We start from the raw sequence: 23,047 nt of genomic DNA, 5'->3' as shown, positions 1-23,047 counted from the left end.
AGCTCCTAAATACTGCGTCGGAAGTAGTGCTGATCTTCCTTTTTAACTCCAAAGTACTGTATTTTGGTCAACAAAACTTGGAAAAAAATGATAACGTTTGGAATATTATAAAGCTTAAGATTTCCATTGCTGTAACACAGGTGATAGTGTACCTGAGTTAACGTCAATGATCTGTTAGCCTGTTGTGTGCCTTCTGCGACTTGCCTTTCATTTCCATTGATTTCTGAAGGTAACATGTAAGTTCTGGTTTGGATATGTTCTGTAGATTCATAAATGGCTTCATCAATCGGAAGAAACCCCTTTGCCCAGAGAACATGGAATTTGTGCAGCTTGTGCAGTACAACTACTTGATGAAGCTCAGAGACCACGTTCCAAAAAATGTCTTGGACAAGAGCTGGCTCCAACCTCCTTCCATCCTGGAAGAGGTGAGGGTTGCTGCAGGCTTTGGGAGAGGTGAAGATGGCTTCTGTTCTGTGGTTGCTTGTGTTCATACTTCGTGTAGGAAAAGAGCAGTGATCTCCTGCTGGCTTGTCCTCTGTTCAGGTGTGATGGCAGAGCCTTTGGAAGACCCTGAGATCCTCTGGTTTTGGGGGAGGATGGGAGTGGGAGGAACGGCACTGTTTATGTTTCCAAGGGAGAGAAGGGAGCTCCGTGCTGTTGTTTTAAGCAATAGAAAGGAAGATGCACTGACAGGAAAGTGAACTCATGAGCCCTATTTTAGATAAAATTCCACAATGTGTTAAGCTTGCAGCACAGATAGACCTGTAGCCTTTCATCTTATTTGGGCTTTGGCAGGACAGGTAGCCTCAGTGTGTGAATTGGACAAACTTTAATTGCTTCCAGCAGAACTCTCATTTAAAAACAGCTGCTGACATCTGTTATGGCTCCTTTGATCCTGCCTGTAGCCTGGCTGGGGACCAGAGCAGATCACCCCTGTGCCGGCTGCCCTCAGTGGGCAAGGTGGGCCCAGGAAATTAGAAAGCTCAGGTGGAAGCTAAGGTGAAGAGCAATGCTAATGGCACACAACGTGCGCAGTGCCAGTGCTGCAGTCTCGTCTGGGGGTGGCAGGTGGGGTTTGCTGCTTGTACTAACTCTAGGTGTTCTGTGTCCTTCAGCTGCTGCTGGGCATTAACCCTTCTCTGGTAGCAAAGCTCTTCAGTAGGTGGGTCTCTAGGCTGGGGGAGCTCAAATGGAGTTGTTACTAGATGTTAAAAACAGCTTGCACCAGGTGAGTATTTGTTAGGACTGCAGTGGGAGCTGTTTGCACAACTTCACTACTACTTTTTTTTTTTCTTTTCTTTTTTTGGAATGTAGACATCTGAGATGCTACAGAAAATCTGCATTAGGAGCCTAGTAAGGAAATACTGCCGAGGTGTTACTGCTGAGAGGAAAGTGCAGGTAACTAATATGTAGAATGCAAATGTGCAAGTTAAAACATGCTGCGTACATGTGATGTCTGCTCTCTATGAACTGTCTGAAATACAGACTGCACCTTCTGACATATCACTGCTCCTCTCGCTGAGTGACCATTCCTGAGCCTGGAGTCCAGTGTTTGTTTCAGTGGGCCTTGCAATCCACAGTGCACTTCTACAGGAACATGGGTCTTAATCTTATGGCATTAGAACTGCACTTCATATAACTAGAAAAGATCCATAAATAAGAACGATTTGTAGGACTGATTAGTCCCTACTACCCCTTTATTTGGTGTAATACAGGAATAACCTAAAGATGTTAGAAGAAATGCAGCATGAGTGGGGTAGATTCTGCTTGAGTGAGAGGATGATATTGTACAGTAATGGTGCCTACGTTATAACTGCTGATGTTACTGATGGAGAAACTCTAAGAGGGTAAAAGCTGTTCTTTCTCATAATAGTTACAGCAAAAAGTGGTAGCGAGTGCCATTTTCAGAGGGAAGAAGGAGGGCTACCTGCAGAGCATAAACCAGCCTTTCATGGACACCCGACTAAGTGAGTACACAACAAACCCCTGAAGGACTTGGCCATGTGCTCCTTGCTCAGGAAAATTCTGTTTGACAAAACAGATTCAGTTTCTAAGAGAAACTCCCATCTGATAGAGGCAGCATGACCTGCTGTGTTTGGGCCCTACCATTTGAATTCCCTTGTTCTGTCATGTCTAGTGACACTAAACATGGCAATCAATCTTGCCAGGCTTTGTTCTCAAACTGGGGGTACCTGGAATCCCTCTTGGGATAGAGAGCCCTAAACCCATGCAAAATCCCCTGTGGGCTGGGATGGATCAGGACACACTCTCGCTGTGCTGGATGGAGCAGGGAGGCTGAGTGGGGATGTTGCAGTGCAGCATCGCCAGCTGCGGGGATCCAGACCCAAGGATTGGAGCTGCTGGGAAGGAGAGATGTGAACCTTGGGAATCCACATAGTCAGTGTTAAGCACGTAAAAGGCATGAGAAGAAAGCCCTAGTAGTGCATTGGCAGGGCGAGGGATCTGGGAGACTGGGTAGGGTGCAGTGGTGTGTGGGTGAAATGCTGGGGTCGTTACTGGAAGCTCCCAGAGAGTTTCAGCTGGAGCACTGTGCAGAAGGGAAAAAATGCTCTGGGTGGTTCTCGGCACGAGTCCTTCTGTGCCAGGGCCTGAACCCAGAACTAGCCCAAGAACAGCTAGTAACTCCCAGTGCAAATTACTTGTCAGGCAGGAAGAGTCGCTGAGATGGGTTTAGGAGTAGCTAGAAGGGAACACCCTCAGCTGAGAAGGGAGTGTACCAAGGGGACAAGGACTAATGGGATGAAGACAATTAATGGAGCTCTCTGGTGTTTTGCTGGTGGGAGTGGTGGCTGTCTGTCACCTACACTCAGTTTATCTTTCTGGTTTGCTCCTCAGAAGAGAATGATGTAAACCCCAAAGTACTGCAGCTCATCCATGGGGAGAAGATCAAGGTAAGGGAAGAACAGCTGGAGCTCAGCAGCCCTCAGACCAGCTGTGTTGGAGTCCTGGAACTGGTCTGTCACACAGATAGGGCCATCTGTGATGCCTGAGGCTGTCTTGCAGCCATGCCTATGTGGCAGGGCAGACTGATGAATAGCAGTGTAGTGAGTATTTCCTTGCTTTTAAATTGGAGACAGGTCTCAAAATGCACCTAGACATAAATTACTTAAGATTCCTTTTAATAAAAGCTTAAAAAGCATCGCTAACCCTATTTGGGCTGTAACGGGCAGGAGAAGTGCAGGTGTGTGCACTGCACTTCCCATGGTTATGGCATAGAGGGCACAGGTAAACCATCTTTCTCAAAGCATGCTTCTGCCATCTGAATTTCCAAGTATAAAGAAACCAGATTGTTATAAGCAGAGGTTGGCCACAGCTGTTGTGAGGTGGGATCTGCAGCTCCATGGTGCAGTGCTGCTCCTTGCTGAACTGCTTCCAGCACAGGACCCCGGGGTAGTGAGAAATGCTGATACCAACTCGTTGTTTTCAGTATGTGACCCCCGTGATAAAATATGATAGGAACGGGTTCAAAGCACGAGACCGGCTACTTGTTCTGACCCAGTCCTCTGCGTATGTGGTGGAAATGGCCAAGATCAAGCAGAAAATAGACTACGCCACTCTGAAAGGTAATGGTGGAATTCAGTGTGGGACTTCCCTTTCTGCCAGTGAGCCTGGGGGTGGAAAGATGAACTGCTGAACCGTGACCTTTCAAAGCTGTTTGAAGAAATGATCTATACTTGAGAACAGTTTTTCCTGGGGGATGGATAAAGGGTCTGTGTGTCAGCATAGAATCATAGAATCATTTAGGTTGGAAAAGACCTTCAAGATCGAGTCCAACCATCATCCATGCCCACTAAACCATGTTATGGAGTGCCCCATCTATGTGCTTTTTGAATACCTCCAGGGATGGTGACTTAACCACTTCCCTGGGCAGCCTATTCCAATGTGTGACAACCCTCTCGGTAAAGAAATTTTTCCTAATATCTAACCTAAATCTCCCTTGCCGCAACTTGAGGCCATTTCCTCTTGTCCTGTCTCCAGCCACCTGACAGAAGAGACCAGCACCCACCTCACTACAACCCCCCTTTAGGTAGTTGTAGAGAGTGGTAAGGTCTCCCCTCAGCCTCCTCTTCTCCAGACTAAACAGCCCCAGCTACCTCAGCCGCTCCTCATAAGACTTACGCTGGAGGCCCCTCACCAACTTGGTTGCCCTTCTCTGGACATGTTCCAATGTCTTTCTCGTAGTGAGGGGCCCAAAACTGCACACAGTACTCGAGGTGCGGCCTCCCCAGTGCCGAGTACAGGGGAACAACCACCTCCCTGCTCCTGCTGGCCACGCTATTTCTGATACAGGCCAGGATGCCATTGACCTTCTTGGCCACCCGGGCACACTGCTGGCTCATATTCAGCCGGCTGTCAACCAGCACCCCCAGGTCTTTCTCTGCCGGGCAGCTTTCCAGCCACTCTTCCCCAAGCCTGTAGCGCTGCATGGGGTTGCTGTGACCCAAGTGCAGGACCCGGCACTCGGCCTTGTTGAACTTCATACAATTGGCCTCAGCCCATCAATCCAGCCTGTCCAGATCTCTCTGTAGAGCCTCCCTACCCTCACAAGCATGCAGTTCCTTGAAGTATAAATTATGAGTAAGAGGACACAGTTCTTTGAAATACTTAAATGCAGGTGGACATCACTTTCAGCTGAAATAGAGGGGAGGAAAAAAAAAACCCGCCTCTTTCCTACCCCATTTTGTAGGTATTTGTTTAATCCTGCCATTGTCTCAACTACAGTCCAGGGGTAGAATGTATACTTTTTCCCTTCTCTCTTACCAAAACAAAGGTAGCATAGAGAGGCATGGAGCAAACAACTAATGCCCTGTGTTTAAAATAACCCATTGGAAATGTGTTACGGACAAGTGGATGACAGATAAAGTGACCTTCAGAAGGTATTTTGAAAACTTAGATTAATTCTTCAAAGTAGTAGCTTTGCATTTTGCTCAAAGAAGGGGGATATACTTAGTAAGGTACAAAGCCCTCCTTTGGGAACATGACTTCCTTCGGTAAACAAGTCGGGGCCAGAGTTGCTGCCCCTGTGGGACTAGGACCCTACTGCTGGGAAGGTGATGATGGTGGTATGGAACTGTCTTTGGTAGTTTTTCCTCTAACTCTTGGATTTTTTTTTATTTTTTAAGGTATTTCCACCAGTAACCTGAGCGATGGGATTGTAGTCATTCATGTGCCTGAGGACAACAAACAGAAGGTAGAAAGTTGTAATGTAGATACTGTGAGCTTGTGGTTTCAAGCAAGGTCTTGTAGCTGGCAATTCTAATACTTCCCTATGAAATAGTGGGATTACACAATTACTGATGCTTACTAATTCTGTAATCAGCTAGACCTTTACATTCTTGCTGTCCCACCATGAAAGCTTTCACTTTCCTTTCTTTAGAGCTAAAGTTGCCATATATCCTAAATGGTCCCTGGAAGGGATGTTTAACGAACCAAACTTGTACATGACTTGTAATTGCTGTGTAGTTATCAGTCACTTCTGCACAGCACTCACTACTCTAGCATTAGAAAGGAGTTTCTCTGAATGCCCAGCTGCTGCATGGCTTGCATGCTGGGGCGATGCCAGCCGACTTTATGCCTTTTTTGTTTGTTTGTTTTTTGTTTCCAGGGAGATGTGATACTTCAGTGTGAGCATATCTTTGAGATGGTCACTAAACTCTGCATGTTGGCCAATAAGCAAAACCTTGTTAAAGTTGTGCAGGGAAGGTAAGGAAGGAAGTTGAATGGGTAGTATTGTGCAGGCTGTATTTTATAAAGAACCTCCTTCAAAAACTTTTAGGCCTGGACCTACTTAGGTCAAAACTATTAACACCACGCCAGCAGACAGTGCCCTCAGCTGATGAGGTCTGTTGCAGTAGTACGGTTGTTTTCATGGCTTCCTTTCACAGGCATAGGGGAAACAAGATGGGATGTGCTGGAACAAGAAAATATATAAAAAATCACTACAACCTTTTCCCCATGCTAATGAAGCTTGCTTCCACGATGGTTGTGGTTGCACCTTGCTAGGTGTGCTACTCTGCTCTAAGAGTTGCCCATGACCCACCCGCCTAAAACCCAAGCTTGTTTATAGGTGACTGTGCTTTAAAAACACTTTTTTCAGGCTTCTGCTGATGTGACCTGGGCGTGAGGTTGTGGGTTTAGTGGTTTCACAGCAGATCTCATTAGCACCAGCTCTGAGGAAAGCCTGCTGGGCTGAGCCTGTGGGTCACTTCAGGATAAATGCTCCTTTCCCTCAAAGATTGAAAAGTCCCTGAAATGTGATTGCTGAGCACAGAAACCTTCTCAGTCACGCTACCAAGCTAATGGCAGGTGGATGCAGTCTGTCTCTCAAATCTCTATATGAATTGAAACTGGCATATGAAACCTGTACTTCTGCTCCAGCTTTTCTCTCTGGCCTTTGCATTTCAATTGTAATTAGATTCTGTGCGTTCAGTGGTTTTTCTCCAGGTCAGATCTGCTTATCTTCTAGTACTTAATTGCACCAAGAAAATTCAAATGCCTGGACCAGGCAGACATGCTCCATTCATCAAACCCTTCTGGGTTGTGTGGTATAATGCAATTGTTTAGGAAATTTACCTAAGCTGGAGGGCTCTGATCTTCTAATCTAACGAGATTTGCCAAGGGAACAGAAATAAACGGGGCTTAGCGCAAAGCTTATTGCAAGGAAAGCATTTAATGAGTAATTCTGTCTGTATTTGCAGTCTTCAGTTTCGCATTGGCTCTGGGAAGGAAGGGACGATGGTGTTTACGGTTGGGCAGGAACCTCAGGTCTTCAAAGCCAAAAATGGACAACTAACAGTGGTAAGGCCTCATCTAAACACTGGGAATATGACTTGTGCTTTCTCCTTTTGATGCTCAACCCCTGCAGAGAGCACAGCTAAGTTCTAGCAAGGGCCCTTTATGTGGGTTCAGGAGAACTTAATTCCTGTTACAGAGTAGAGGTGCACAATGTAACTACCCAGTCAGTATCTACCTACCCAGGATAATGCATAACAGATGGCCACCGCTGTGTTGGGAGTTGCAGCTATGCACCTTGCACACAAATTCTCACTGCTACTTGCTCTCTCAAGCTAGCGTGGGGAGAGGGAGCAAGGCTCTCTCCTGGCTTGCTCATTCAGAGAATTTAGCCTGACCCCAAATCCAAGGTGCACCTGCAAAACGAGGACTCAGGTGAAGTTTGCCACCTCTTGTTGCCTCCCTTGACCAAGCTATTTCTGAAATTGGTTGGGGACGGAGGGAAAGCATTTCTTGTCATCCAAGCAGGTTATCTGAGAAGGAAGGATCTGCCTGATCCAGTGGCAGTCTTGGCAGAACTGCCACTGAAGAGAGAATGAGAACAAATTCTGGCTCTGTCAGTAGCTATGGAAAACAAGGGAGCTTTGCTTCTGTCCTTGCTCATGGTCAGGCAGGGAGGTGTGCTAAACCTCAGCTTACAGCTGCGAGGCAGTAAATGGCAAGTGTGGCTGGAGCAACACAGAAAGATGTGGGTCTTTGCTGCTTCATGGGTGAGTTTAGCATGTTTGGTTACTGTTAGCTGACAGCTCCAAGGAAGAATTACAGGCTGAGGTGTAATACCCTCAGGGCACTGGTTAGCTGTCCTTGCAGTCCAGAGATGAAGGCAGATGTCTTTATATGCCAATTGTTGAAACAGAAACAACACAACCTCTTTTCCCACAGGCAGGACACCTCAAGGACATAACATTTGTACTTGATTTAATGACTCCTTCCTTTTCTCATCCCAGGTGTCAACCCAGGCAAAGTCTTGATGAGAAACAGTTCCTGTTCCTGGTCACTGTCTTGGCTAGGAACAGAAAGGAGCCTGCAGGATGAGACCAGCACTTGCATGTCCCCTGGAATCTTTGATCCCATAGGGCTGCTATGTGATTTCAAAGTTTGCTTGCATCTTTTAGGCTCTTTTTTATAGATTAAAACTATTCAACTATGGCTAAATAAATTCTGCTATGTTGCTGTAACATTCCCGAGAGAACAGATGCTCATTACATAGTCACAGGGAAATGTTTAAACCGAAAGTTGTAGCTCCACATGTAAAATGTCTGTGTCTGTGCTGACTCAGTAAGAGCTGAGAGCTCTGACCAGTTGGGAAGGATTCAAATAGAAGCAAAAAGGCTTCTCTAGCTGTACTTTGAGTCATAACTCACCAAGAGAACTGCATCAATTGCAGATCAATGAAGTTAACTATGGTCTGAAAACACCTTTTCTATTGGGCAGACTGGCAAAGCCTTTAAAACCAGCAGCTAGTCCTTTGGCATGTGGAGAGACGGTTAAATGTAGCAGATGGGGTGGTGCTGATACTTTTGTTGGCATATCAGCATATGAAGCCGCTCATCTGGAAGTATCAGTAAGCTGCTTTCTTGTCTACTCTGACGTGGCGGAAGATCTTTACTTTTAGAGTAATGCTGTCCTGGTTCTCCCTGTGCAGCAGCTATGCATGGTGCAGTGGAAGCAAAACCATAAAAGATGACCAAAAGGCCCCCTCTTTAAGAGGGATGTGCTAGCTTGGTGCAATCCAGTTCAGAAGAAACCAGTCTCCTGCTGCTGAAGAACCTTCATCTTTACCCACAGAGCTGAGACTCTGCTCACTCCAGAGTGTGGTAGGTGCTGCTGTTCCCTTGAGGAGTATTGGGGCAGCTACAAGGGAAGGGAGTGGAAGATGGGAATTCTCTGCTGCCTCCTGCCTGGAAGCTGCAGCTGTACAGCTGCTCTCTGTGTTCATAGTGCTTACTCTGCCACCTCATGTTGAGGCAAACTTGCGTAGCTCCAGCTTGCTTTGGCTAGGCTGCAACTACAGCCTGAAGATCCTCAACTTGCTGCCTTTAAGTCTGGGGGTCTTTAGAGTCCTTACAGCCAGATTGCTGGTGTCTCTGCCATGAACAGCACCAGGAAGTAAAACTAACAACTGGGGGGAGGATGATGCCTGGTATTGCTTCCTGAAAGTTCCTTCCAGCTCCATGGATCATGAGGACAGCATGCTTCAAACAAGTAATAAAGTGACTCGCATGTAAATATGAAATAACTTCTAATTTATTGTGTTATATTTTTAAAAAAAAAGTACATATTGCAAACATCAATCATACACTGAAATCCAGCTTAAGCTTTTTTTGTGCATAAGTATAAAGGGGGAGGGAATGATTGTACAGAACAGATGAATTTGTTGCTATTGTCCACAAAACGGAACAAATCCATTAAGACTGAAAGGTTCTACCTACCCTGTGCTCTAAGGTAAGGCTGCAGCTTCCACAAGGGCTCTAACCAGGGACTGTCCTGCAGCAGGTGGAACTCAGGGTGGGATCCAAAACCTGCCTTATGTAAATACAGGAGCAGCTGTTTTGGTGCTACAGCTACACGGATACAGGTGGGAGTAAACACCCTGATGGGGAGCTTTAACCCAGGGGCTGGTGGTCACTCTTGCCTCTACTGTGCAGCCCTAACTGGGTTACAAGGTGGAGATTTTAGTCCAGCTTTTCTGCATTATGCTGATGGACAAAATCACTTCCACAGGATTTTAGTCAGCTCTACTCAGCTGTACTGTCACTATTAGTGTCTGGTGTGGGGTGCTAGAGAATCAAAGCTTTAATCAAAGCATTAACCCTGTTAATATGAGGCAGTACTAGATAACCTAAAGAGCTGCTTGTGACCAGGACAGCTGCCCTGTACCCCACCTTCACCTGAAAGCTGGGGAGGCAAAACCATTTACTGTAAAAAGGCTCAAGAGCTGAGAGCATTTGTGCAATGGCTTTAATTAAGTCCCTCTCTGCAGACCAAGGACAAGTGGCCAGTAGGTAAAGGATGTTCTAACACAACAGCAGTACATCTTTACTATACAGCTACAGCACACAGAGGGTTAAGTCAGAAGTGTGTTAAGGCAGAGTCTGCCCATAAATGCAGTAACAAAACTTAAACTTACTCAAACTCTCCTGGAGTGACTTACTAAACCAATAGCTACGTAAACCACTGTACAAAGATTAAAAATAATCATCCCCTGTTTTTCAAGAACTTAGTTTGCAAAACCTGAAAGAGGAAATCCTGAAGCCAGTTAAGAATCTATTTACAGAGAAGTTAATCACATAGATGTGATCTGTCAGGTGCTTAGCACTGGTGTCAACACATGTCACCTCCTGGAGCTGAACCTGCTCTTACACCACAGGACGTGACTGGATTTTGTCTGAGCAGCCAGGGCTGGGTTGCTGGAGTCTCCCCTGCACTGTATGGGGAAAGCAGGTACTTCAGCACAGCTGAGGATGAAGATGGCCTCTCCCTCCTATCTCACAGGAGAGAGCCAGCTCTCTAGCATTAATGAAGGGAGCAGGGTTTGCTGCAGGACTACCACCGTATTCTACAGTCATTGGCTGGTGTTTCCTTTTTACCCACTGATGGCTGGCAGGAGCACAGTGGGACTGCTGAGATGTGGGAGTCAGTTAGTTAGTTAGTTAGACCAAATGGCTTTACACAGTGCAGAGTCTAGACCCCTTCAAGGGCAGTAGATCTGTTACAGATGCTCAGAAACCCATAAACAGCCCAGCCCATGCCAGGAAGTGTCAAAGTACACAGTGCTGGAGAAACACAGCAATTCAGAGGACTTTCCTTCCACACTCCCTGACTTATCACATAAGGAAGGTAAGAAGGGAGAGGCACTGGCTCCTTCACAACGACAATCTGCACTATGGACTTCTACAAAGTGTGTTGCAAACACAAGTTAAGTACAGCTTAAAATAGAACCCTGTAACCGTCAGGACATCGCTGAAGCTGCTGAACTACAGGATAACTGTTTACTGTTGAGCTCCTACTTATAAATCAGTAACTAAAGAAGAAAGAGTAGAGGAGACAGGTACAACAACCACATCTGCCACAGACAACAGCTGTCTGTAACAGGAAAAAAAAGTCTTTGGTTACTAGAAAGATGACCTCAGCCTACCTTTGAAATCTTTTTAGCTTTACTTGATGACCCAAAATTGTACCACTGAGCAAACATTTAATGCTTTACTTTAGCCTCTATGGACAAGCTATACATAGTTTGGGCTGTAACTGCTATGTCAAATAGAAGCATTGGAGTAATGTAGCTGGTGATGCTGGCAACACCTTTGGTTTTTAAAACGTTAACATGCCATTAACAGCCCTGAGCTAGGAGCAGGAATCCTTGCAGCAGGAAGTTGGGCAAAAGCAAATAACCACCTCACTGAGGAACAGGAACACAGAGCTGCTGCTCTGTATAAGATGTCTGGCCATTAAGGCCAGCACTAGATATTCCAGATGAAGGGTCAAAAAATCTCTAGAATGGGCCACAGCACTCTGGTGTCTGCCAAGGTGCCAGCCTGATTGCAAGTTTAAGACTTCCTACATCAGGTTTCTCTCCTTCTCAGGATTTGTTACATTAACCATTACAGCTGTGGTTCTGCTCATTATCCTTTAGCATCCAGCCCTACTGAATAATACACGATCTTCCACTATAATTGTTACGTGACTCCACAACAGGCAACAAGAGATGAGGAGGTAGATAAAATATTCATTTATAATAGAAAAGTACTCTTAGAAAACTAGACTACAGAGGTCTTCTCTACACAACATTTTAGCTCTGCTCTTTCACACACAGCTGCCATTTCTGAAAAGACTTGGAATATGCTCAGGATGAAGTCAAACAAGGAATAACTGCTTCTGGGCCACTGTCTACTCTTCTTCCCTGTGGTACTCCCGTTGCCCTCGCTCAAAGCAAGACAATGCTCCTGTATTGGTTACAGAACTGAACTATGGCTGCTGGCCTCCTACCTACACTAGGCTGGCATAGAGTGTTTGAACCTGCAATGACTATTGCTTTACCTGTAGTAAAGAAAGCACAGCTTACCAACCTGCCATCTGATGGAAATAAACTCCCCAGCTGAGACCCAGGGTCAGGCAGAAATTGAAGCTCTAACTGGTAGCAACACCACCCTAAGGAAAAGCAAACACATACAATTTGCTCCTGATCCTCCTTTTGGAGGAATTTTAACATCTTCCACCTTTGAACTGCATGGATAAAGCAGGGGTGGGTCTCCACAGTTCAGTGCTGTAGAAGCTCCACTGAACCTTTTGAGGAGGTCCTGAGAGCTGCAGGAAGCCACAGCCAGCCGCCTGGCCAGCCAAGCCCAAGCAGCTCCTCCTGCTCCCTCCCAACGTTCCGAGGGCTCCCTCTGCACCCCAGCACTACAGGAAATCTAATCAGCACGTGTCATTTGTCCTTCTGGGAGTCACACCGAGGCACTCCTGAGCTACCAACCCTATCGCCTGCAGGCCTGGGAGAAAGGGAGCTCTGCAGTAGCTCTGGTGTGTTTACATCACTGCATTTCTCCCACATCTGAACGCCTAGGAGGAGACAGGGTCAATGAGTGCCCGGCGGGAAGGTGTATGGCTGACTGACCTTTTTGTTTGTTTGTTTTTTCTTTTGTTTTGTTTTTAAAGTGCAGGATAATTACTAAAGCCAAAGGAAGCCAGCCCTCTTCCTCTCTAGCCACAAAATAGCAGACAAGAGTGCTAAAAATTCAGGGCATTTCTCCAGATGCTCAATAGGTCCTTACAGTATCTATCGTATGCCCAGTAACCTTATTTATTCTTGTCCTAGAACTACTGCATTTAAATACCCCAAATAATCTAGTTTGTTACAAAACGTAATTTACAGATTTTGCTGAACAGAAGTTAAACCGCCTGGTCCTCTGCTGCAGATAATCGATCAGACGAAGGGCAGCACCTTCCAGACAGAGCTGCGCAGTCTGCTGCTGTTGCTTGGCTCACTGATGCAGATGGGCCCTGTCATCCGGACGTTTAATATGAATTCTTCGCACACGTTCAATGCGCTCTCGCTCCTCATCTTCATCTAAGTGATGGGAGCGGCCAGCTGCCCCTCCTGTAGCTTCCAAGAGCGCATTGTCGGGTCCCCTCCCATCCTGGGACTCGTACAGCAGAATGTTCAGTGTCTCCTCGTAAATGCGGGCTTCTGGGAACTCCACCTGCCCCCCCCAAGAGAAACGAGGTCACTCTCACCTATTGCCAGTCACTGCAGGCACCAGGTTACCTCATTTTTAATTCCTGCTACGCTTTTGTTTTTAAAATTTCTTAATTGCACTCTAGCCACAAAAATCCTTCCTAGCACAATCTTTTCTGTTTATTTGCTTTCAGCTTTTGAACCCAGCAACCAAATTTTTCTTTTTAGCACTGGCCTGCCCTCAGACTGATTTCTCCTGGGAAAGGTAAGAAGGCACGGGGAAGGCCTGCCATTGCTCACCAGGATCTGTCTTTACCCAGGGGTGTAAACCAAACTTGGTTAAATGCGCAAGTTTGTCTAAAGATAAAGAACTGGACTGAACTCGCATTATGGAATATCACAATTGCCCTGTGTGAAGTGCCACAGCCAAGCAGTCCCCGCCCTAACGAACCCACAGGATGAGCTCCACTGTGCTGCTCCCACTTTGAATGGCATTGATTATTCTATAGAGATGCTAAACAATGAAAGGAGTGTTCAAAATGGAACAGATGTCAGAATGCCAGTCTGACAGCAGCTGGGCCCGTTGCTGGAAGCATTCAGGGGTTTACTCGTACCTTTGTCTGTTTTTTCTCAGTAGCATAAACAATGGAAGTGCAACAGACTTCGGCAATCTTCCGCCCCTGCCCATAAAAAGACCAGCAGCAGATCTCATCTCCAATCACATCTTTTATAAAGAGCACTCTCCCATTAAACCTCAAGGACAGCTTATCGAATAGCTCGATGTTCTTCAGCATGTTGTCATCAGAGTTGCTGTGAGAGATGAAGGAAGGCAGCAGTCATGTTAGGGTAATTAAGACAGCACACAGAATAGAAGGGGGGTTTGGACATTTACAGTGAGCATTTACAGGCCCATACGCCTAGTTTCCTTTGACTTACTGTGTCTCTACCAAGGTAGTGTTTACAGTTGGTATCCAGGACTGTAGTGGATAACTCATTTGACTAGTACAAGCAGGAAAACCTGCTGCTGAAGAAGCAGTAATACGACATCAATAGTACTGTGAATAATACTGTCCCAAGCCATTTAATTTGTGTACAACATTCTATCACCCAAATTCCTAAGCTCAAGCTCAGCACCAGCTGGATGGAAACAGCATTATGTCATGAAACATACAGAGACATAAGGAAAGGGGGACAAGGTCCCAGACGATGATTTTATCACTTACTGAGAACACTGCACCATGGAATGCTTCCTGTATTCAATTAATGTGCTGTAGCCCACAGGGACTGCAGGCCAGCAGTTGGCCAGGAGTCTCTGCCAGCTGCACCTAAGTATTAGAGGAACCCCTCTGCCACAGAAATAGCACACGCTTAGCCTTCCATTGATGACAGTAGGATCCCTTCTGACTCAAGTTTGAAATTAATTGGGAAAAAACTGAGTGCATGCCAGCACCAATCTGTCATTGCTTCTGAGTGAAAAAAAAGCAAATGCTTATCACGGATTTTAGTCTATGAGAAACTTCAAAGTCCAGCTGAAGTCATTTACCTGGTGTAGGAATATTTGTTGTTGCTTCTGTTATACAGCAACTTCACAGCTGGCTGTAAAAAACAAACCACAGATCAGCTAACAGGAAGCGCAGTAAGAGCTGGAATCTCAGCTCAGTCCAAGACCCCACAGCAGAGAAGCTGCAATAGGTACATGACACCATCAGGCCCAAGCCCAGTAGGATTTTGCTACTGTTGCTGCAAAACTGTCATGCACAGGTCGGCAATGGGCTGCAATCCCTTCTGACCCTTTTGTGACTAGATCATCATCTGTTCTCACCCACTCTCTGCCTTTTTGCCAAGGTTAATCATTATCACCAGCCTTCTCCCCTCTACCTGCCACATTGAGCAGGCTTCCAGAAACAGGAGTCATTGGTTCACTTCAACTAAAGAAAGCGTCTGTCATTAATAACCAGAGTGGACAAATAAATGGGAGATCTAATAGCCCTGAGGATCTGCTCAATCAGCCTGGTACTGCCCACACCCTCTATTTTAATATCTTAAGTGAAGAAACACATGGCCAGGCCCAGCCTGAGCAACATCTGACTTTTAATTCAGAAGAAATGTTTAGTCTGCTGTAGATTTTCAGTGCTTTGCAGCTCAACAGTTGGAAATGCATGTCTTTTAGGGTAAGCAAGCCCATTGTTGAAAACTAAAGACCATTTTACTTGGTCAAGGTCCCATGCAAGGTCCCATGCAAGCCTGGGGCAGCAGGCCAGCACCTTCCCAAGCCACGGCACAGCCCGGCCTCTCTTACCTTGTTAGAAGTGGCTATAAGTTTTTGCTCTTCTTTGGAAGATGTGATGACTGGTACCTTGCAGAATGGTTCATATGCATCTTTGTTCTGCTGAAACAAGAATCAAACAGCAGCTGAATGTAAATAGGCCTTAGGGCACCCTCATATCAACTGGGAAGGTCCTGCATATTCTGCACTGAAGAGTTCAGTGTGCAATCCATCCCTACACCGCACTGAGTAGCTGTTTCTGGTCCACACTCTGAACCAGGCTGGCACTCCAGCTACCAGGCAGCATTCCTCTGGGACCACCTGAGATGCTCATTTCTGCTCTCTACCACTCTGCAAACACAGGGACTCGATGGTATGTACCAATTTAAATGGCAGGATGTGGAATATGGCTTCACTCAAACAGGACACCAGTAACAATGGCTTCAAACCAAAGCCAAGCACCTCAGAGGAAAACAAAGAACAAAATGGGACTCCCAGCAGCCTGTGGCTACTGTGGATAGAAGAAGCTGCTCTGGTCTGGCCGAAGGACCTACCCCATTCTGGTCAATGGTGGAAGTATTAACTTTTGTCTCAAAGCTCACACTGATGACAGATCATTTCACCATGTGAGACCCTGACGGCAGCAGAGAACGCTGCAGAGGAGCCAGGCTGCTGCTCCTTGCACACTCCCAGGGGTCAGTGGAGGGAAACTGAGCTACTGTTTATCCCTCACTCTAACTGGGTAGCACTAAACGTTGAGAATAACTCCATACCTTTTTCTGGATGTGACCAGACTCCAGCAGATCAATGTCACGAAGTATTTCAATTTCATCCCAGCCTCAAAAAGGCACCAAGTGGAGGCCAGCAGAAAATCTTGCTCTGCCCAGATGCTGCTTCCCACCCAGAGCAGCCTCATCTTTTTGACCCCGCATTGCAGCCAGAGTAACCTGACTCCTCCTTAGCTCTACGACCTACCTGCAAGGCTGCTTGGCACTCGTCCACCAGCCCCTGGACCAGGTAGTACTTTGCTTCAGCCAACAACTCTTCTATCTCCCTGCGGCTCTCAGGGAGCGGCACAGCCCCATCGCGCAGGTAGTTCAGTATTGTCCCAAAATGTTTTCCACAGCGGTCGATCAGGATCCAGCCTAGGGACAGAAGAAGACCACAGTACAGGAGAAGCAGAGGCAAACATGGCAAAAGGCCTTGACACTGGCCTGGGACTGCTGTACCAAGCAGGTTCCTGCCAAAAGACACTAACTCCAGTTCCTTGCTTGAGCTGGCGAGCAGAAAGCACAGGCAATTTATCGCCTCCTGCATTTCAAGTGCAGAGTATGTGGGAGTAAGGCAGGAAGCTCCCTTGTTTCTCATAGTTCCCCAGTTACTGACAAATGATGAACTGAAACGGAGAAATGAAGACTTCTCATTCTCAAACCAACCAGCTCTGTTCTACCTCTACTCCCGAAGCCCTGACACATTATTTTCCTCCCTTCTATCTTAGGGCCCTGTTACATATACGTGTGGCTGTTTCTTATAGGCAGCGTACTCGAGCCAACCAGACTTGACCGTCTAAAGGTTGTTGCACCTGAACACAACACGGGGACCCGCTGTGATCCAGTAGATGTGCAAAAAGGTCGACAAGAAAAGGGCAGCACAGACTTGGCAGTGTCATGGCAAACACTGTTTCAGTCTCTATATTCCCAAAGTGCATTAATTTGGTAGAACAAAGTAGTTACTAACACAATGTCTTAATCTGCTGAAAGACATGACATTACAGCATGTGTAAGCAGTATGTAATGTACAGCCCCTGCCCTGGAGCTCACCAGCACTGCTATGTACTGACAACGGCGTGAAGAAAAGAAAACAGAGCTACAACCAAAATGCTTTCCAGTTAGCAGACGATCAAAGGATCTGCACTTCACCTCTTGTTGCTGGTCTGTTGCCTGAATCAGGCTGGACCCTGAGAAATGTTAGGCAATATTGAGGCTTGAGTTTCCATAAATGAACAGATGGCCACTCTTACGGGCTGCAGCTCAGGAATGCAGCGAGGAAACGTTTGTGGGGAAGGAGTCATATTTTGGACAAATAAGGAAAGTAGGTTAAAGCAGACCCTGTATGTTCTGCATGAATGGAATCACTAGTAAAGTCTGAACATTTGGTTCAATTTGGAAAGTGAACACAGCCCTTTCATGCTGTTCTGTGGAAAATTGAGACACTCTCCAGCAGTTTACTACAGGCTTTCCATCTCCCTCGTTACCCTGCTGTCTACATAAAACACAATGTGTGCTCGCAATTGTAATTTTACAGACTGTAATAACAAACGAGAAAGCTGGAGGCAGGAGAACTAGCGACAGAGAAATCAAAGAACAAAAGACTGATCCAGGCTAATGAATACAGTATACCTAACCAACCAGAGCAGAAAAAAGCCCATTTGTCAATGCAGAGGTATATAAAGCAAGATCTCCCATTTTAAAGCAAAGAGGGAGCGCAAGACATGGTAATAAACAAGGACATACATATTCCACAAATGCAGCCGTTGACAGAGTTTACTAGAGTACACCAACATGTAGGGAGGTAAAGGGCAGGCTGAGAGCAGAATTAGATCCCCAAACTTCTTTGTTATCATCTCCCCTGTGATTCCCTCTGTAGGCTGTAAAAATCTGCTGCAACTTTATGTTTACAGATGGTGAAACCAAAGCAGAATTGCTCATTTTCATGGGGGGTGGGGGGAGTGGGGGGGGGAGGGGGGGGGGGTGGAATGAGAAAATATTTCAAGCAGCATTGCAAAATACAAGTGACTGCTAAAATAGCTTTCAAAAAACCTTCTGTTTTAACCAAACAGCCAAGCCTACAGCCAAAGCCAGATGACTCACAGGAAAGCGACCCTGCTGCCACTCAGTCACGCCTGTGCAAAGCCTAAGAAGTGGGCTTCAGCTGTAGTCTTTTAAAGCTATTTTTTTAATTGCAGTGTTACAAAAATGTCCTGTGATCCATTTACTGACGTAGGAATACATAATCCATGAACTGTATGTACACACACTAGACTTTTAGGAAATTATCTTTTGCTTTACCAGAAGTCTCAAGGACAGCATCCAAACACTCAAACTAAACCAGACTACATTTTCTGACCAAGCCTTGACAGATGAAATAGTAGCCTGACACTGGAGACTGCCTGCTGCTCAACAGTCTTACTAGCAGCTGAATGAAAAACACGCATCTTGATCAACTGGTTAACAGCAGTGGGGAGTGAGGAAAAAAAACCACACTGCAGAAAGGAAAATTGGAAACAGATGGATGCACCTGGAAAACTCACATCCTTCTATCTGCTCATTATCATAAAAATAAAATTTTCAAAATACGCTGATTTGCTACAGTTCATGAACAATTTCTAAGCCAAAAATAATCATCTGCCACCCACTGCCAGAGAACTCCAGTCTTTTCTCCTACTGCCCAACTAGCAGCATGTTGTAATTGTTAAGCTTTGAGAAAGAGCTGGGGAGATGGTGCTGGGGTCAGAAGAATGCATCTAAACGAAGAGGAGGACCCCGCGTGACACATTCCACAGACACTTAAAAACTTTACTCCTTCCAGTTTCTCCACAAGTCTGGCTTCTTTTTCTAAGAAACACTTTGTTTTGTGCCAGATTTTGGGTGTGACCAATTAGCAGTATTTTGAAGAATTTCAGATAAAAAGAGTTTCCTTTAGCAGCTATAATGTTATTGTCCCAGTTTCCAGCATCACGCCAGGCAAGGGGAGATAAAGCAAGAACTACTGCAATGGGAGTGTCTCAGTTACAACATACAGGAAGTATCAAATTCCTATTAAAACACAAACTGGCTAAATGGAACAATCCCACACAGACACTGTGGGATTCACAGCAGAATAAACTTGTGATTTTATGTCTCAAGCATGATATTTTAGCAGATGAAACTCCAGTTACCCTCATATTAGCAGTAATATTGTCAGCTGCTCTCCAAAGTACCTGCACCTACATGGACTCTGAGCCTTGGGAACATGATGTACCAGCCCTCCTGTGGTACCTACCCAGGAAGCCGGGAGGAAGCACTGAGACCATGCCAGGGTGGGCTTCCAAAATTAATTTGGAATTTCCAATCCATTTCCAAACTGAAGGACTTGGGAAGTCTCGAATTATCAAATTTTGTGAAACACAGGGCAGCTTTAGGGAGGGATAGGAGGATGCTTTTGGAGTTGCCTGAAGCTTAGCAGCAAGGGGAAAGGTCTTCAGTGAACTGGTTCACAACTTTTCCACCAGAACACCCCCTCTAGTCTTCCCAGTAAGGGTGCCGATTACCATTTGACGAGGCTTTTTTTCAGTTTGACCCAAAGGCTGGCTTTTTCATGCAACCTGCACAGCCCATGAGAGGTACCCAGAGAGCCTTTGATGTGGAGCCCACCAACTACAGCGTTGATGTTACGGCTTTACAGCAGCTGAAACTTGCACAAGGCATGGTAAAACACCCGGAACAATGCAGCTTTTTTTCCCCAGCTCAAATATGAGGACTTCCAGCTAAAACAGGAATATTCAGATAATTAGGTTGTATTTTTTTACAGTTTTTTTCCTCCAAATCCAGTCCAAGTCCTATCTCAAGGAAGCTTATCACAAGAGCCCTACTAAATCCACCACTTGTTCCACACGACCTCTAAATATGGACTATTCTAAAGCACTCAAAACTAAGTCCAATCATCTAACCACATACTACATTACACGTATTGCGTTACAGCAAGCTCAAACAGAATTTTCAAATAATTAACTAGTCACAAGAAAGGTGTTTTGAACCTTTAGGCTCAGCGATGTGGTAGCTATTGTTAAAGACAAGGTATCCAAGTCCATAAACATAGTTATGGGCAAAACGTCAGCGCACAAATAGAAAGCTGTGCTTCCAATTAAACACATTGTGGCACTCCCACAAAGCGAGAACGCTGACATAAAACTATGCTACCAGTGCAGTTATAACAAACACGTTTTAGCTATATTCTTAATTTAAACATAAATGTTTTAAAGAATCTCAGCAGAAGATAAAATCAACGTATCTGGTAAAGAAGTGAAGTATTTGAGCGCTGCTGCTTTAGAAGACTGTAGTTTGACATACAGTACATTCCTTCTTTCCAGACACATTTAATGTGGAGAGACCCATTTGCTAGCTCTCTCCTTTTATTGTCAGTAATACTATAGCAAATTTTCTAAAAATTTTGCAACTGGTTTTGTTTTAGTGAAGCCAACAATCAATACTCTCGCAAGAAAATAGTTTCATTTAAAAAATTGGCTTTTAGCTCATAAACCTTCCCCCCCCAGATCTTCAGAGCAAATTTTATACTTATATTTGAGGTAAGGAAACAAGATGAGGGAACTGCCTTCTGAGCTTCCAAGTAAATACGCCAGTCCTGACTCATAGTTTCTTAGTCACTATCCCCACCATTTTCCATATGCTTAAGAGCTTTAGCGTTAGTATTTCAAAAGAAAAAGATAGCCTGTGCTATCTGGGCCTGAGAGGAGCCTCGGGACTTCTTACTGTCCTTTTGTTGTTCAGGCAACTATTCAAGTCATACGTGTCTTTTGTTCCACATCTTTTCTCAGTTGTACAAGTTACGAGTTTTAACACTAATAAAATGTAGAAATATCTGGGCCTGTGACTAGATCTCCCTCTCTGTTCTCTAATATTTTTCTCTAACTCCTTCTGACCTATTTTTGCTGAAAAGGAAGGAAGCTGGTGTGAGGGACACGGGGAGAAGCCCCTTACCTTCACTGTCCGTGAGGACTTCCATTCGGCCACTGAACATGGCCTTGAGCATGGTGTCCTGCTTGGTAAGGGTCTGCATGGTGGTGTAGTAGAGGGCACCGCCAATGTTCAGCTTGACATACTTGGAGCTCGGACTCGTCCCTTTGAAGGAGGTCGTGCGAGTCGCAGCCGCCGGCACTGCTGAGCTCACCACACTTTCTCCCGACATCTCTTCCTGCAAGCAAGGAGTTACCAGTTAGACTTACAGTTCCACTGCATGTCACCCAACTTTATGTTACCATCAGTTATTTTACACAGAAGTAGTCATAGATGTGCTGGGCACTATCAGCCTCAGCTCCTCTCTGTCTCTTTCCAAAGTTCTCAAGCATTTTAGACATTTAACTTGGTCTTCCTTCTGACAGTGACATAAACCAGCCAAAGAACATAAATCAACTCAGCCAGCAAAGAACCCTGTGAATGCTGAGCAGTGTTTTACACTGCAAAAGCCAATACTTTCCCACAAAAACCGTGTTCATTTCTTTCACAACTTCTAAAGCTTAAGCTCTTACTTCATCCATAATCTGGTATGTAATTGGACAATTCCCAATAGACAGAGCTTAAGCAGATGATTCCTGTGTGTTAAAATGCAGACTATCCACAGATTTTTTTGAGGCTTTTTTTCCTTAAAACACACGTGGCTCTATAGAGAGTACACACAAGCTTCCCATTCTCTTCCCTGCCCTCCCACATTTCTCAGCACACCAAAACCCAATGTCCAACATCCCCCACTACCTCTGCCCGTAGTCCCCAGACAAAGTGGACTCCAGTCAGCTAACGAGGTCACACGCTGTAACAGGAACACATTAGCTTAGCACTGCAAATGCTCTGAGAGCCGCTAACGATAAATCCTTAATCAAGCTGCGTCCCTGTGGTTAACTGTTTTGCCTCACAATGTGACAGGATGGAATGATTCCATCTCAGGCAGACCCAGGTCCTACAATTTTCAGAGCATGCTGGCTGACTACTGCACTGAATGATTTTTGCTCCACTGCCATGAAAAGCAGAACTATTGGATGGCAAATCTGAACGGAGCTGTAGTTACATGTCCATGCTGGGTTTCACAAGGTGAAGAAGCGGGATGGGCAGAGATGGCCGCAGTAGACTGTTCTCTCTGACACGGAGCCTGCCCAGGGTAAAGGCACCAGCCTCAGCCCCAGCTCTGGCTCCCTCCAGCAGCTGAACATGCCCACAGCTCAGCCACAAACCATGCCCAGGCTCTCAGAGCGGGATCCTGCGCTGCAGCATGACCCAGCGCACCAGGGCCGCAGCCCAGCACCCTGCCACCCGACAAGACACAGAGCTGCGGGGCTGCACCCCGAGCCCCCCAGGCCTGCCCTACCCAAACCACACCAGCCTCTGGCTAAGGGCCAGCCTGGGAGGACCCGACCCTGCCCGCACACACGAAAAACAGACCGCGGGCACCCCGACTTTTGGGAGCCAGATCCCACCCAGCAGCCCTGTACCTGCTCCCCGCTGTCTAAGACCACACCACCCCGTCCCCCCCCATTCGGGGGCTGGACCACCCCCACACCCCTCAACCCCCCCCCCCTTCCCAGCTCCTCCTCCCTGGGGACTGAAACCACCCCCACGCCTCATGACACCCCCCCCGAGGGCCGGATCCCCAAATCCTGCCTCACCCCAGGCCAGCGCCATCCCCCCCCCCCCCCCCGTGGAAGGACCCCCACCCGCGTCCCCCAACCGCAGCTGACCAGCCAGCCGCCCGCGCCCACCCCCAGACACCCCCAGGCCCTCCGCCCCCGCCGCCGCCTCACCATGAACGGCGCAGCGCAGCCCCACGGACCGAGCGAGCGGGAGCGCCGGGGCGGGGGGAACTTCCGCCCCTCTGGTGTCACTTCTGCCGCGGCCCGGGTGCGCCACAAAACCCTTCCGATGTTCCGCTCGGTCTCCCCGCGAGGTGCCGCGCTGCACTCCCGCCTCCGGCCCGACCCGACCTATCCGGCGGCAACGAGATCCGGAGCCGTCTTCCCTTTCTCCCCT

The 23,047-nt window shown here is 46.5% G+C and overlaps 2 protein-coding genes across 6 annotated transcripts in view; one reads left to right on the top strand and one right to left on the bottom strand.

Moving 5' to 3' along the window:
- Positions 1-9,043, top strand: part of MYO1H (myosin IH) — a 38,613-nt gene extending 29,570 nt beyond the window's left edge. For all 3 annotated transcript variants that reach the window (XM_030026903.2, XM_030026902.2, XM_030026904.2), the window contains exons 24-32: positions 266-425; positions 1,315-1,398; positions 1,874-1,967; positions 2,857-2,912; positions 3,449-3,584; positions 5,145-5,212; positions 5,627-5,724; positions 6,720-6,819; positions 7,761-9,043. In XM_030026903.2, the coding sequence (XP_029882763.1) occupies positions 266-425; positions 1,315-1,398; positions 1,874-1,967; positions 2,857-2,912; positions 3,449-3,584; positions 5,145-5,212; positions 5,627-5,724; positions 6,720-6,819; positions 7,761-7,784 (820 nt within the window). In that variant the 3' untranslated portion in view covers positions 7,785-9,043. The remainder of the gene's footprint in view (positions 1-265; positions 426-1,314; positions 1,399-1,873; positions 1,968-2,856; positions 2,913-3,448; positions 3,585-5,144; positions 5,213-5,626; positions 5,725-6,719; positions 6,820-7,760) is intronic.
- On the bottom strand, positions 9,039-22,944 carry KCTD10 (potassium channel tetramerization domain containing 10). 3 transcript variants are annotated; one of them, XM_030026898.2, is made up of 7 exons: positions 22,822-22,944; positions 21,011-21,224; positions 16,230-16,399; positions 15,288-15,377; positions 14,532-14,584; positions 13,603-13,798; positions 9,039-13,013 (listed from the first exon to the last, which is right to left on the bottom strand). In XM_030026898.2, exons 1-7 carry the CDS (start codon positions 22,822-22,824, stop codon positions 12,795-12,797), a joined length of 945 nt encoding a protein of 314 aa, XP_029882758.1. In that variant the 5' UTR covers positions 22,825-22,944; the 3' UTR covers positions 9,039-12,794. The 3 variants fall into 3 exon arrangements, with proteins under 3 accessions (XP_029882758.1, XP_029882760.1, XP_029882761.1); XM_030026900.2 differs by having other exon boundaries at positions 15,288-15,374; positions 22,822-22,943; XM_030026901.2 differs by lacking the exon at positions 22,822-22,944 and adding an exon at positions 21,782-21,958.
- Positions 22,945-23,047: the final 103 nt, after the last annotated feature.

This window comes from Aquila chrysaetos, chromosome 9 (genome assembly GCF_900496995.4).
Source record: "Aquila chrysaetos chrysaetos chromosome 9, bAquChr1.4, whole genome shotgun sequence".
Taxonomy (NCBI): Eukaryota; Metazoa; Chordata; class Aves; order Accipitriformes; family Accipitridae; genus Aquila; species Aquila chrysaetos.
This window is presented reverse-complemented; position numbering and strand designations above follow the sequence as displayed.